This window comes from Schizosaccharomyces cryophilus (assembly GCF_000004155.1).
Source record: "Schizosaccharomyces cryophilus OY26 unplaced genomic scaffold supercont4.5, whole genome shotgun sequence".
Lineage (NCBI taxonomy): Eukaryota > Fungi > Ascomycota > Schizosaccharomycetes > Schizosaccharomycetales > Schizosaccharomycetaceae > Schizosaccharomyces > Schizosaccharomyces cryophilus.
The window spans coordinates 861,338-875,240 of NW_013185628.1; the positions used below are offsets into that span (position 1 = coordinate 861,338).

The 13,903-nt window shown below is 37.9% G+C and overlaps 8 protein-coding genes and 1 non-coding gene across 9 annotated transcripts; 4 read left to right on the plus strand and 5 right to left on the minus strand.

Annotated features, from left to right (window-relative positions):
* Nucleotides 1-19: 19 nt before the first annotated feature.
* Nucleotides 20-2,482, minus strand: SPOG_04952 (RNA-binding protein Cwf2). The gene is made up of 3 exons (XM_013169140.1): nt 2,243-2,482; nt 2,022-2,186; nt 20-1,954 (listed from the first exon to the last, which is right to left on the minus strand). The coding sequence occupies exons 1-3, from the start codon at nt 2,458-2,460 to the stop codon at nt 1,168-1,170; spliced, it is 1,170 nt and encodes a 389-aa protein (XP_013024594.1). The 5' UTR covers nt 2,461-2,482; the 3' UTR covers nt 20-1,167.
* On the plus strand, nt 309-1,044 carry SPOG_04953 (60S ribosomal protein L20). Its single transcript, XM_013169141.1, has one exon. It carries the CDS (start codon nt 342-344, stop codon nt 870-872), a length of 531 nt encoding a protein of 176 aa, XP_013024595.1. The 5' UTR covers nt 309-341; the 3' UTR covers nt 873-1,044.
* Nucleotides 2,483-2,671: 189 nt separating the features above from the next.
* On the plus strand, nt 2,672-5,251 carry SPOG_04951 (F1-ATPase chaperone Atp11). The gene has a single exon (XM_013169139.1). The coding sequence runs from the start codon at nt 2,948-2,950 to the stop codon at nt 3,797-3,799; it is 852 nt and encodes a 283-aa protein (XP_013024593.1). The 5' UTR covers nt 2,672-2,947; the 3' UTR covers nt 3,800-5,251.
* SPOG_04950 (translation initiation factor eIF3j) lies at nt 3,815-5,047 on the minus strand. The gene is made up of 2 exons (XM_013169138.1): nt 4,828-5,047; nt 3,815-4,785 (listed from the first exon to the last, which is right to left on the minus strand). The coding sequence occupies exons 1-2, from the start codon at nt 4,838-4,840 to the stop codon at nt 4,001-4,003; spliced, it is 798 nt and encodes a 265-aa protein (XP_013024592.1). The 5' UTR covers nt 4,841-5,047; the 3' UTR covers nt 3,815-4,000.
* A 674-nt stretch (nt 5,252-5,925) lies between the features above and the next one.
* On the plus strand, nt 5,926-7,290 carry SPOG_04949 (calmodulin Cam1). Its single transcript, XM_013169137.1, has 2 exons — nt 5,926-6,028; nt 6,134-7,290. The coding sequence occupies exons 1-2, from the start codon at nt 6,026-6,028 to the stop codon at nt 6,581-6,583; spliced, it is 453 nt and encodes a 150-aa protein (XP_013024591.1). The 5' UTR covers nt 5,926-6,025; the 3' UTR covers nt 6,584-7,290.
* Nucleotides 7,221-10,432, plus strand: SPOG_04948 (GARP complex subunit Vps53). Its single transcript, XM_013169136.1, has one exon. The coding sequence runs from the start codon at nt 7,808-7,810 to the stop codon at nt 10,085-10,087; it is 2,280 nt and encodes a 759-aa protein (XP_013024590.1). The 5' UTR covers nt 7,221-7,807; the 3' UTR covers nt 10,088-10,432.
* SPOG_16317 lies at nt 10,300-10,371 on the minus strand. The gene has a single exon. It is a non-coding gene; the product is annotated as a tRNA-Pro (tRNA).
* Nucleotides 10,433-10,451: 19 nt separating the features above from the next.
* Nucleotides 10,452-11,972, minus strand: SPOG_04947 (TIM23 translocase complex subunit Tim17). The gene is made up of 2 exons (XM_013169135.1): nt 11,689-11,972; nt 10,452-11,583 (listed from the first exon to the last, which is right to left on the minus strand). The coding sequence occupies exons 1-2, from the start codon at nt 11,818-11,820 to the stop codon at nt 11,221-11,223; spliced, it is 495 nt and encodes a 164-aa protein (XP_013024589.1). The 5' UTR covers nt 11,821-11,972; the 3' UTR covers nt 10,452-11,220.
* Nucleotides 11,973-12,131: 159 nt separating this feature from the next.
* Nucleotides 12,132-13,878, minus strand: SPOG_04946 (cysteine synthase Cys12). The gene has a single exon (XM_013169134.1). The coding sequence runs from the start codon at nt 13,627-13,629 to the stop codon at nt 12,439-12,441; it is 1,191 nt and encodes a 396-aa protein (XP_013024588.1). The 5' UTR covers nt 13,630-13,878; the 3' UTR covers nt 12,132-12,438.
* Between the last annotated feature and the right edge of the window lie 25 nt (nt 13,879-13,903).

Sequence of the window (13,903 nt, forward strand, 5' to 3'; positions counted from 1 at the left end):
GAATCCGGGGTGCTGTAGGCTCCTCCTTTTTTGTTTCTTTTTTTAAGTATTTCACTTTCTATTCATTTCTATTTATAGTAATCTTTTATGCAAACAATAGCGAATCCAATAGGAAGGGATCCGGTTGACCTTTCCAAATGTGAATTTTGCTACCCGATTTGTTTTGTTGTACAATTTTGATGGTTATATAACGCGTTACAGCCAAGTACGGTATATACAGCAAGGCACTGTACCGTATATACAATAACATTTCTGTTTCACCAAAAAAGCAGTCACAAACATTGGGTAAGAAGATTCAAACTTGGCAGCACAAAACTTGTCCATAGCCAGAGTCAGCAAGAATGGCACTGAAGGAGTATCAAGTTGTTGGCCGCAAGGTTCCAACTGAACAGGAACCTGTACCCAAGCTGTTCCGCATGCGTTTGTTCGCCCCTAATGAATCTGTTGCCAAGTCCCGTTACTGGTACTTCTTAAAGATGATCAACAAGGTCAAGAAGGCCACTGGTGAAATTGTTGCCATTAACCAAATCCACGAGCCTAAGCCCCTTCAACCCAAGGTTTTCGGTATCTGGATCCGTTACGACTCTCGCTCCGGTACTCACAACATGTACAAGGAGTTCCGCGACACCACCCGTGTCGGCGCTGTCGAGGGTATGTACCAAGACATGGCTGCTCGTCACCGTGCTCGTTTCCGCAGCATCCGTATCCTCAAGGTTGTCACTGTTGAGAACAAGGAGGATGTCCGCCGCAGCTACGTTAAGCAACTTCTTGATCCTAAGTTGAAGTTCCCTCTCCCTCACCGTCGTACTGGTACTCTCGGCTTGGCTGGCAAGAAGGTTTTTGCTCCTCACCGTCCCACCACTTTCTACTAAGGTTTATGGTCTGTGTCGCTAGTAAAAAAATTCTTTCTCGATTCCCTTCTTGTCTATAGCAATTGTGGCATCGTAGATTCGTAGATTCATTATGGTAGAAAACAAGATTGTTGTAATGAAGTTATGCAATAGTAGGTCTGTAAAATTGGAAGAACAAAAAAAAAAACACGTAGTTAGCTACTAGAGTCGATGATCCAAAAAAAACACATGGAGAGTTTTAGACATAGCGACCAACAACTGAAAAGAAAAACAAATAAAAGTGAAACATTTATTATACAAAAAAGAAATAAAGTCATTAATCTTCATCGCTATCATATCCAACAACCAGTGCTGGACTCTTTTGTTGCGAGGGCTGGGATACTCTGCGAAGATCGTTCAAAACGTCAGGATCAAGGAATTTGTTGGACGAAGTGGAACTTTGCTCTACTTGATCAGCATTCTCCTGGGAAGCCTCTTTCTGTTGGTTATGCTGAGTGGATGCTTCAATTGATTTTTGATTTCGGATGGAAGAAGATCCGTCAGCATAAAGTAAATCATCAGAAGGTACATAACCCTCAAGTCCAAATTCTAGCTCCAATTTCCGCTTTTTTTGATTTCCTTTTCCGGTCTTTGATTCCTGCAAATCCTCTAAAAACTCCTTGGGTAATAACTTCTTCACGACGTCGGCTGCTCGTTCTTCTAAACGTCTTTGATTTCGTGCTTGTGATGCTGGGTTAGGATCTAATGTTGCCCATCGACAATTAAGACACTCGTCATTGTCAAGAGATTGATGGGCCATTGCTTCTTTAGCGAATTGGGCATTGGCTTCATTTACATATGTGACGAAAGCGATTCCTCGAGAATTCAAAACTCGTATGCGCTCGATGTCCCCCCATTCGGCAAAATGCCGGGCCACAACCTCTTCAATATCGTCTGTTGGTTGAATGCCACCAATGTAAAGAGTGTGATTTTGGCGTAAAAAAGAACCAACACCACCCATGTCATCTCGATAGTCGGCATGCTTTTCTCTTCCAAAACAATCTACGTTAGCATTGAAGAAATCAGTTTCATTGGGCAAACGATGCAAATATTCACATTTAGATCTATACGCAGTTAGTTTGTTTCAGTCCCCATCAATTATTTTGTTTCCGACATGAAATATCGACCTACCCTTCCGAACACATTCCTCTGGCAAAATAAAGACAAAAATAAGACCCAGGAATTTTGTCCGCCTTTGTGTATCCAGAATCCTGCTCAATGTTACATCTTGTGTCGGATTTCACTTGGCTTTTCAAAGGGTCTTCACGATTTCCACCACTCCATTTATTATACCAACTAAAGATAGTCAGTAATTATATCCTATCCAGCATTTCATCCATCAAGTCACTTACATATTATACACTTGACCTTGTTGAGGTGCTTCCATTTCAAATTCTGGTCTCTCTTCAATTTGTTTACGCGCCGGTCGTTTCTTACGCTTCACGATTTTTTTCACTTTTTTAATGATTTTACCAGATTCCTCTATTGTTTCAGTAATTTCTTCTTTAACCACATCATTTTTGTTCGTTTCTTGCGCATTATTTCCATGCTTCTCCTCTACTTCCGCCATATTCGATTTTGTGGTAGAGAACTGGAAACATCCAGCTTGTCTCTAACACCTTACCTCCACTTGGTGTTGAGCTTTTTCGCGTTATGGGGCGGTATAACGCTTTAATTAAAATAAGCCAAACGAACAGCAAGTTATTTAACGCAGCGGAGCATAACGGTAAACAAAATCAAGCATCGCATTCGAGCGAGTAGTCTGTCTCCTTTGTTTATACACCGAAAACGCACAAGTTGGAATTTTGATCCACTTTTGATTGTTTCTTTTCTGTTTTGGATTGAAAGTATTGAACCCCTTTGTTGTTTTATTTTTTTCAGATAAATTTCCATTTCCTCGCATCTCTTCTTATAGCAGCTGATCTTTTCATTTCGTAAAGAGTTCTCATTGACAATATATATCTAGATTTCTATATAAAAAAGGTATTTCCTTGTTTTCGTGGTAACCGTTGCTTGTTCCAAAAACTAGAAAAAAAACCTGATACTAAGCGTCTGTGATGATTTATTCAAGATTCGTAAGCGCACTAGGATTTCGAAATGCTTGCAGGACAAACAATTTTCAACGTTGTTTTCTCCGCTGTTACAGTCAAGAATTTCAAGGGAGTGCTGGCAATAACGTATACGAGAGATATCAAGAGAAACTAAATCAAAAGGCTAAACAACAAAATACGCCAGTGGAAAAACTTGTTCAAAATGCACGCAAAAGTTCCGCTCCTAAAGAAGCAATTTCTGAATTTCAAGAGTTAGCGAAAAAATCATCCGAGAAACCGCAGGTGAAGAAGGTGAAAAAATTTCCCGAATTAAGCGACTTCATTGACATTGGCAAATTTCAAGACCTTCCAGCATCGGCGATTGAAAAGCTATGGCGAGCTAGAAACCTTCAGGAGAACATTTTGAGTGGTTGCGTTGAAAAGTCCACATATGAAAGGATGATTTCTCGTGCAAAGAAATATCCACTTTTTGTGCTTCCTCTACCTAGAGAAAATCAAGGCATGGAAACCCATTTAATACAATGGGGCTTCCCCGGAAATAACACTGCCCATCTGATAATCACTACTCTGTTAGAATATAAACTCAAAAATGCTTATGCTACCCCACATACTGTCCTCATCCACTTTGCAGATCTGCTTGAGTCAAATGGCATTGCTCTTATGCGATGCCAATTTGAACATGACAAGTCTTTAAGTTCTTCTGACGTACAGCTATTATTGCTTACGGTTCAAAAGTTCTATAATGCCTCGCCAGATAGCGCTTTAGGCAAGGAACGGCTCTCGTTGCTTGAAAACTTCGCAAGTGGAAAGGATTTTAATCTTTACAAAGTGGCTGGGCATATGGACATGCTTGAATAACTGAAATGAGATATGTTTACGAATTGTACATTGAACGATAAAATAATTGTTTATGCCTTCTCCCTTACAAGATACCCCATGTTCATTGAATTTCAAGCTTTACTAGTAACTAGTGACTAGGAACTAGAAATAAGGGAAACAACCAAGCCAAAACGAAAGAATAAAAATCCATCTTGAAAGATGTAACATTTACTTCACAGTCTACATAAAATCCTCAAAGTCGTCTGCATAGTCATCGTATTCGTCTTCGACATAATCTTCGTAGACGGATTCATCAACGGCTCCTCTTTTAGAATTCGTGTTCACCGTAGGTTTGGCAGTCTTTTTAGCAGCATTCGTAGTAGGAGCAGGAGCAGGAGCGGGAGTAACGGTAGCACCGCGCTTCGATTGAGCCTTTTCTTGTTGCTCTTTTTGAGTGACAATTCTATTGACAGACTTCTGAATAGACTTGACATTAGCAGCAGTTAAACTAGTAAGCAATAGAGGAATTAACTCTTGAACAAAGTCATTGTATTCAGAGGAAGTTTGAGAGTGTTTAATTTTGCGAAGGATTTCAGCCTGAAAGGCGGCATAGTCTGCTTTGGTTCTCAGCTCGCGTTGTTGTTCAGCTTGTCTAGCACGGTTACCACTGGCGGTATTTTGATCAACAATGTCAAAAAGGTCCATAGCATTGGCTAAGTCTGAGTCAATTTCCGCTTGGCGCACTTGTTCTTTGGAGGCACTAGCAGATTTTGCGGCTTCCTCACTGGCCTTGATAGCTTTTTCAATGTTGCGTTCTTGGATACGTTGTTTCATACGATCAGTTTTAGTGAGCTTTGGTTCGCTAGAATCGGGAGACGTATTTTGGTTGTTTTTGTTATTGTTGGTTTGAGGTTCTTCTTCTTCTTCGTCTTCTTCATCATCGAATCTCTTTTTGGGCTTTTGAGTACTTCCCAATGGAAGTTCAACTTCAGTAGCCTTACTAGGCTCCTCAACCAAAAAATCCTCTATTTTAAGATCAGTTTTTGACTTTCTACATTTCTACATACCCCAACTATCCATAGTACAACGTATCTTTTCTAAGTCTTAAGGACTGCAATTTTTGGTGGTAAGGGAAGAAAAACTTTGTCACAAAATTTATAAAAACAACTTTGCGAAGAAGTAAAGCTTATGTATGAGTTTATAATTCGTTTTCTTTTTCTTTTCTACAAAATCAAAAACAAAAAGGAAAAATAAATAAATGAATAGAAGAAAGAAAATGAAAGAACCAAAGAAGGATTCGCTTACAAAAGATGTAAAGATTCTTGTATTGCTCGGACTTGCTAACCTTTCAAGAAGTATTTTGACATATTACAAACTTAAACTGCAATTTCTATCTGCTATTGTTTCATTCTTACCTTCCTCTCACACTTAATATATTCGTTTGTGTACATCATATTAACCTCTCAATAAAATATTTGAAAAATAACCAAGCAGAGAAAAGAGGAACTAAAAAGACTTGTAACCTTAGTCATGTTAATCAAAAGTAAATTTTTTTATTCGTTTCAAAAAACGTAGAAGCCTGTAGAAGTTAGGGCTTGGTCAGTGACATGCAGACTTAAGGCAATCAGCTTCTATGATATTATCGTCTTTTTAGTTATACCAAAAACATGGCGATTCAACTTGTTTTCATTCCTAAAAAAGTTTATGAAAACAATCAAGAATAAGTGACTATGTGATTACATAGCAATTTTTGCTTTACAGGTTTTGTATTGAGAGGGAAGACAAAACAAGACACTCAAATAAATATCCAAAACAGGTAAGATCGACTTTCAATTTGCTCATTTTAATTTCATTATAGGTATTCTAGCAAGGAATTTCTTCTAAATATTATGCTGAATCATTTCAAAGCTGTTTCATAATACTATTTGTAAGCCATTTCATAGCCAGATTGTTTGATCTTAACGAAAACAGCAGTGGAAAAAAGAGGACGATGGAAATAGTTTCGTTTTCGAAGAAGCTGAATGATTGATTCATTATTTATTAGCGGATTTATATGTTTATTAGTGTACGATTGTCGTTACGCTACTCAACTTTAGATACTTTATTGAAACTCTGTAAAGTCTGACATCACCCGCTTTGTTCTCTCAAAGGAAAGATCTAAGTGACAACCTTTCCTATTGGAAATTGAAACGTAACCAGAGCAAAACAGTAAAGGTCTTACCAAAGGACGCAAAAATAAAGAAGTACTTCATAGAAATAAATAGAATGGTATGGATATTTTTAACATATTTATTCTGGGATGGAAATTAACATACCGCTGAGTAGGGATCTTCAGATGGATTCTGAAGATATCCTTGTTCGGCAAACGTTTAGACTACACGCAATCTTACAGATGAACAAATCGCCGAATTTCGTGAGGCATTTTCTTTGTTTGATCGGGATCAGGACGGAAATATTACCTCGAACGAGTTGGGTGTCGTAATGCGGTCTCTTGGGCAGTCTCCTACAGCAGCTGAATTACAGGATATGATTAATGAAGTAGATGCTGACGGAAACGGAACCATTGATTTTACAGAATTTTTGACAATGATGGCTCGTAAAATGAAGGATACCGATAATGAGGAGGAAGTCCGTGAGGCTTTCAAAGTATTCGACAAGGACGGCAATGGGTATATCACAGTTGAAGAGCTTACTCATGTATTGACCAGTCTTGGTGAGCGTCTCTCTCAAGACGAAGTTACTGATATGATTCGTGAAGCCGATACGGATGGTGATGGTGTCATTAACTATGAAGAATTCTCTCGAGTAATATCTTCGAAGTAATTATCCTCACTTTCTTTAAAACATTCACACCGTGATCAAAAATATTTCAATCAACATCTGTGTCCTTCATAATTTTTTATTTTCAATCAGAGTAAACTCTTAACATCGCATATTCCCAATTTTCCTAAACTTCCGTTTACTATTATCATGTTCCTTCTTACAGCTTATGGAAAACTACTTTCCTTTTTCATTTATGAGAAAGAAATGGATTCAAAAAGTTGATTTCCCTCTTACCTGCTAACTCTTAGGAATGATTTTTGTAATGAATAAAGCATTTTTTCTGTCAGTCAGTTATGTGAAGGTGAAAAAGATGATTTGGAAGCTTACCAAACAACTTTCAATTCCTCCTTGTCCTCATTAAACTAATTCTCCATTACTGATCTTTTTCTTTTCAAAAAACAAGGCTTCATAGGTGGTCGTTTGCAAACAAGGTTGTATTGTCTCTCTTTGTAACGACTTTGTTCCAAATGACTTGTCAACAGGTGTTCATCACAGCTAAGGAATCTTATCGTTTTTTGTATTTTTAAAGATAGAACTATAAGGTTGCCACTTACAAAAAAAAACCTTTCAATTCTTTTGTTTCTCGATGTTACGTAGCTCGGCTTTACGGCCTTTATATTACGTCCGTGATCACAACCATGGATAGCAGAATTACAAGAATCCTACAGATACTTTAACCCTTACTTGTTGATGTGCTTCTCTGTATAGAATGCTTTCATTAACAAGCGTAAACTACAATCATTGCATACTTATGACACAACAATAAGATGAGTATTTCATATACTTTTGTGCATTTAAATTTATGTGAATTCATATTTTCATTTTGTGTATCCTGTCGGTATTCATTCCTAGCAGAAGAATTGCAAATTCACATTTAACTCTTCATGTCCTCCTAGCCAGTAATTTGCACGAACAAGTGCCTTCGGAAAATCTATTGAATGCAAAACTATAATTCATCGAATACAAGCTCATGAAATTCACTTCTTTTTCAGTGCCTCTGGAAAGCTCACACTTATCCTTGTTCCTACCATCTTCCAAGAACCGCTTCATTACAGCCGAAACCAAATCTTTAGAAATTAGAAAGAGAACCTCCAATTTTTTAGATCATATCAACTTGAAGTTACTTTGTATAAAAGATACTGGAGCATTTTAGAAATCAGCTTCATAATATCCACCAAGGCATTTCTCATAGAAGTTTCTCAAGGCGCGTCCGCTATTAACTAGATGTCGAACGAACAAGAGGAAGTTTTGATTCTGAACAATTTAGGAAAAGATACATTCATTCATGCAGATTCTCTTCGAAGTTTGCTTCCTTCAACAACTTCTATAGATCAATTGAAATCTGTTCGAGGTAATTTACTGAAACAATTAAAGCAATCACAGGATAATTTAGGTTCTCTAAGAAATGGATATGAAGAATCCAATAAAAACTTGATCGTTCAGAAAAATGAATTCAATACCGCTGCTGGAGAAGTCGTTGGGAAGCTTCGATATTTACACTCGACGGCTGAAGATACTCAGTTATCAATTGTGCAACTTACCTCAGAAATCAAGAGCTTAGATCTTGCCAAAAAGAATCTCACATCATCGATGACTTTGCTAAAACGTCTGCAGATGCTTGTGACAGCTTACGAAAAGCTGCGGAATCTCAGACAAAATAGGCAAATCGGAGAAGCTACTTCTTTAATGCTGGCTACTTTGCAGTTGCTACAATATTTTAAGAATTACAGAAGCGTGGAGAGGATAGCTTCGTTGAGCCAAAACATCACAGAATTTCAACGATCATTTTATGAACAAGTGTTTGAAAATTTTCAGTTACAATTTAAGAAGGCTTCTAGCATACGAGGGGGATTTAATGCTGCTTCCATAGAAACTCTACACGAACTCTGCGGCTTCATTGATGTTAACGGCCCGAATTGTTCAAATGCATTGAAAAATTGGTATTGCCATCACCAGTTGGATGGGATTTTCAAAGTGTTTCGTGAAAATGAAGAAGCTGGTTTATTAGAAAATTTCTCAAGAAGATATAACTGGTTTTTTAAACTGCTTCAGACTTATGACGATCAACACGTTCAAATTTTCCCGCCTCATTGGAGAATGGATTTTCAGCTTTGTATGTTGTTTTGCAATGAAACGAAAGCAGATTTATCTAAAATCTTGAAAGAAAAAGAAATATCCTATGAAGTATTTTTTACTTCCATTCGCCATACGTTGGATTTTCAAAACGCGCTAAAAAAGCGATTTTCTCGGCTTTTAAAAGAGGGTGAATTGAACGATCAAAAATTAAAACTTCATACTACTCAAATGTTTGAGTCTCTTTCAAACGAATTCAATCCTTATTACAAAGCATATATCAACCACGAGGCTAAACAATTGGACACTCTCTTTAATTCTTTTCATTCGAAAACCGAAATTTCATCCGAAGAAACCAATCAAATTCTTTCGTCTTCCATGCAACTTTTTCAACTTTATCGGAAGATTATGGGGCATTTTCTTCAATTTACTAGAGGACCACCTCTTATAGGATTAAAGGATTTATTTAGTGATTGGTTACGGAAATATGCTGAAATAGAACTCCTCGCCGACTTGTCATCTCTTCCTTTTAAACAATATGCAATTCGTTTGAATACTGCTGAGTATATTCATCGAACAACATTGGAACTTGAAAAGCGATTTCAAGAAATATGCCATGCTGACTTAGCGGAGGAAATGTCCTTCCAGAAGGTAATTGACTTTATGTTATATTCAAAAAGCTTGTTAATCAAGTCATGCACGAAAAAGTACGAAGATTCGGTTAAGACAAGTTTAGAGCCTTTCGGAAAATTGGATCTTAGAAACCTGGATAGTGTGGGTGACCAGAGTGCTTATGTATTTACTGCTATACACGAAATGAAATTGAATGCCGATGAATTCCTGGGAACAATTGAACAGAATACACTGGCGCGCAATTTTTGTGATCGGGTTTGTGAATCATTTACCAAACAATTTTTTTATTATATATATACGATTAAACCTGTGTCTGAGATTGGCGCAGAACAAATATTGCTCGATTTATGTTCATTCAAGAATTTCTTGCTGAAAATGCCCAGTAGCAAGCCAGATTATACGATTACAGATAGCTATATTAACCATCTAACGATTTTTATGGGATACATAGAAACACTGCTCAAAACTTTGCTGACTCCTTCCCTTCCAAAAGAAGGGATTATCCAAAGTTACCTTTTTTTGATCAAAGATCGCTCGGTGTCAAACTTTACCATAGTGTTAGATTTGAAAGGAGTCTCTAAGAGTGAGCAATCTAGCTATCTTCAATTATTCTCTTCTTTCGTCGCCAAAAAGAACGATCTTTCCGACAGTTCTCCTATTTTTTTGTATTTAAGCCCATCAACGTACACGGATATGAACACGCGGTCTCGCTTATCACTTGAGTTAACTCCTGATGCAAGCAGTCGTACCTTGCAGAATCTTGGACGATTGTTTACTTCTAAGAAAAAGTATGGCTAAATTTTCTTTGCTGTCTTCTGTCTCTCTTTTCTATAGTTAGGTCTTTTATGTTTTTATGTTATTGTTTTGATGAGAAGCCATTTACAGATTCATGCGATAGTTATTACAGTATGCTCTTTTCTTTTAGACGGTTCCATGCGATGATTTTCATTATCCTAAACAGATATGTTTCCTCTGCCAAGTAAATGAGGACAAAAATTGCCAAAAAGATCGGGCTGTTCTGGGAATCGAACCCAGGACCACCATCACCCTAAGATGGTATCATACCACTAGACCAAACGGCCGCTGTGTTATAATAAATTGTTTTAATAACTTATTAGAGTAGTAAATGCAATTAGTTTTGAAGGTTATGAAATTGTATCGTCGAAATGTCAAAATTGAAAAGTAGTTCTTGAAATTAGATAGTAAGGTTCAGCTTATAAACATACGTGCAGCATCTATATAACGAAAAATATAGCAGGTCGAAGGGAGAGTCTTCTGATCTTTACTTACAACACAAACTCAATTGTCCTATTTAATAGCTAAAGGTAGAAAAAACAAAAAGAATCCATCATATTGTTTGTTGACAAGGTTTCAATTTGAAAGAAAGCAAGAATGGGAAAGATGACTATCCTAAATGGTTCATACAGCCAATATCAATAGCCTTGGAGACTCCAGAAGAATTTTTAGAATATTATTTTATTAAACATAGAAATGTCTAATGTGAAGGTAAGGTAAATTACATGTCAGCGGAAAGGTATACAAGGTAAAAGAAGATGATGGTAAACCAAAACGAGCCTTCATTTGCCAGAACAAAACAATGCAGAACTTGATAATAGCTTTCCTTTTTTTAAAAAACATGAAGACACAAATTATAGGTTATTCAAAGACAGAGCAATGTGACAAGGTAAAGCTATCAAAATTTTCTTCACGAAGACAAAGAATCGCAGCCAGCGAAGAGGTAAAAGTTGTGTAGTTAAAAAAAATTAACGGCAAAAAGTTTGCCAGTCAAGGTTTCGCTGTGAGCGAAAGAGAAAGAAAGGAAAAGAGGGCAAATGGAAAAGCCAAATAATCAAAATGCAGAATTAGGATAATATTTAAATTTTCGTCTGCCATGGTAATAAACGAAGTGATAAAAAAAATAATGCCCATGATTAAATAGCAGCACCAGCGGGAGCAGAAGAAGACGAGGAAGCGGGTTCTGGGAGGACAGGAGCAATGGGACGATTTGCCTCTGCTTGCATACGGTTCAAAGCAATACCTAAACCTTCAAAAACAGCCAAAATACAAGCACATCCAATAGCACCATTACGGGTGGCTCTCCAACCACCTCGAATAGCTAAAGCACCACCAGTGAAGAAGCCGGCGATAATGGCATTGTAAGGATCTTCCTTCCTACGAACTCCTTTTACGGCACAGTCAAATGTACTGAACAAACCACCCCAAACACCAAAGTTACCACCCAACACTGGTGCTCTAGTTTTAGCAGCTGTAATAGCAGAAATGCGCTTTTCTCCCTATTAAACAAAATGCATTAGCCTTCGAACGAACAAACATTTCTTATGCATGATGCGATCCTGTCACCATGCAACCAATGTTAAAAAACACGTGGCAATTCATACCGCTGGACTATTTCTCCACCCTTTAATAGAGTGCCAAATTGCACCACCAATTGTACCCATCGAAAAGGCAGCACCAAAGTCGTTTAGAACAACATAAGGACAGGGATCTCTAGTATGATCAGCGCTCGCCATTTTGCAATTTTTGTCTTCAATTCCAAGGAAGCTTTTTTAAAAGGAAAAACAGGTCTACAACACCAAAAAAAAACGACGCCTACAAACAGAATGCGAAAGCGGATTCGTCTCAGACCTTTTTCGTTGTCTGCTAAGGACAGGTCCCAAATCGGAACGGTTTGTTCCTTTCTAGATAATGAGACATAGCGTCAACGTTGGCTATATATATCGACCTCGCTCCGCTACAGTATAGTGTAAACAATAGAGAAAGGTAAATGGAAAGCACAGGTATATGTATAGTTTTATAGGAATTTGGACTACAAACGATAGATGGGAATGGTAGATGGAAATTCAGGAGAGAAAGAGGTCAGAGAGTGAAGATATGAAAATGAAAACATTGATTTCTAGTGTACAGTTCTTTCTCTTTTTTTATAGAGTAGAATGAAATGACTTTCAACAAGGTGTCAGAAGGAAAAGACAAAAATAATTGGAAGCAAAGAATATTGTGAATGAGAAGCTCGATCAAACACAGATTTTGAGTAACAGGGATAAGTTCCAAAAAGTGAATATCAAAAAGAAAACCTTAAATGCAGGAGAAAACAAGGAGCAGATCTTTGTGAGTCGAATGTATATGAAGAATTAGGGATTGACAAATTCTAGAGAAGAGGGGAGAGATGGATCCAGCTTTCTCTTTCTCAAAAATTCCGGGTTGTAAAGCTTAGAGAAATGGCGATTTCCAGGATCACAGAGTAATGTGACAATTCGATGACCAGGACCAAGTTGCTTGGCAAGACGAACTGCAGCAACGCAATTAATAGCGGAAGAACTACCAACAAAGAAGCCATCATTGACAATCAAATATCGAGACATAGCCACAGCCTGTTCGTCTGTGACTCTATACGCATAATCAATGTGAGGCCTAGCTATAGAAAAATTGCGAGTCATGCGGTTTATACCCACACCCTCAACAATAGTGTCGACTTGATGTCGACGACGAGTTCCTTCCCGTTCTGCTAAGTCAAACATAACGCCATGGAGGACTTTGTGATAGAGACCACTTCCTGGAGGGTCTGCCAGGCAGATTTTTATAGAAGGTTTTTCCGATTTAAGATACTTTGCAATACCTCCCATGGTTCCTCCAGTTCCGGAACCAGCTACAAATGCATCTAACTTTCCTCCACACTGACGCCAAATTTCTGGGCCGGTAGTTTTATAGTGTGCTTGCCAATTTGCGGGGTTTTCAAACTGGTTGGAAAAGTATCCTTGTCCTGGAATAGATTTGTCCTTTGTATGTCGAAGAGCATGGTCTTGAGCAGAGTTCACGAAATGATTACGATCAACGATGGGAGCAGGGGGCACACGCTGAACATGGGCTCCCAGCAACTCCAAGACATCACTTTTTTCCTTGGCTTGATCGCTCGGCATAAAGATATGACATTTATAACCAAGAGAACAACATAGCATAGCAAGAGAAATCCCAGTAGATCCTGCGGTCCCTTCATAGACAACGTCGTTTTGGTGAGGGACGAGCTGACCCCTGTCTTGGGCACTTTGGATCATTTCAAGGGCAACACGATCCTTGGGAGAGTTTCCAGGATTTAAAAACTCGGCCTTGGCTAATATTTCACAGCCAGTTGCTTCAGACAACGACTTGATTTTAACGAGCTTGGTATTTCCAATAAGACCTTCCACACCCTCAACAATTTCTTCCTTCAAGTCCGTCTCTTCTTGGTTGGTTTGGTTTCGTGATCCTATCCATTTCTGCAAAATATAGCAGACGACAGCGCCGGCAATAACGCCGCCAAAAATGTCTTGATGTCGTTTTGACATGAGAATAGCGTGAATTTTCAGTTGAATATCAAAAGAAATAAATATAAAAAAATTATCGCAAAGATGTTTGCCTCAATACTCTATCAAAAACCAGGAAGACTTGTTCCAAAAGTACCAAAATTCCAAGTAGTAGAGATGACTTACGAACTGCGTTTCAACAAACAAACGAAAAATAAAATAGAGAAACCGTTTGATTCTCGTAAATACCAAGAATGTACCTGAAAATCGACGATGGTTCGTAATTTGTTGTTATATATGTAATGGTGTACACATA

Coding starts and splice junctions, on each gene's coding strand:
- SPOG_04946 (XM_013169134.1), bottom strand. CDS start 13,629: ATGTCAAAACGACATCAAGACATTTTTGGCGGCGTTATTGCCGGCGCT.
- SPOG_04953 (XM_013169141.1), top strand. CDS start 342: ATGGCACTGAAGGAGTATCAAGTTGTTGGCCGCAAGGTTCCAACTGAA.
- SPOG_04951 (XM_013169139.1), top strand. CDS start 2,948: ATGATTTATTCAAGATTCGTAAGCGCACTAGGATTTCGAAATGCTTGC.
- SPOG_04952 (XM_013169140.1), bottom strand. CDS start 2,460: ATGGCGGAAGTAGAGGAGAAGCATGGAAATAATGCGCAAGAAACGAAC. Junction 2,187..2,242: donor CAAGGTCAAGTGTATAATAT/GTAAGTGACTTG, acceptor GACTATCTTTAG/TTGGTATAATAAATGGAGTG. Junction 1,955..2,021: donor AGAGGAATGTGTTCGGAAGG/GTAGGTCGATAT, acceptor AACTGCGTATAG/ATCTAAATGTGAATATTTGC.
- SPOG_04948 (XM_013169136.1), top strand. CDS start 7,808: ATGTCGAACGAACAAGAGGAAGTTTTGATTCTGAACAATTTAGGAAAA.
- SPOG_04947 (XM_013169135.1), bottom strand. CDS start 11,820: ATGGCGAGCGCTGATCATACTAGAGATCCCTGTCCTTATGTTGTTCTA. Junction 11,584..11,688: donor GGTGGAGAAATAGTCCAGCG/GTATGAATTGCC, acceptor TTTGTTTAATAG/GGAGAAAAGCGCATTTCTGC.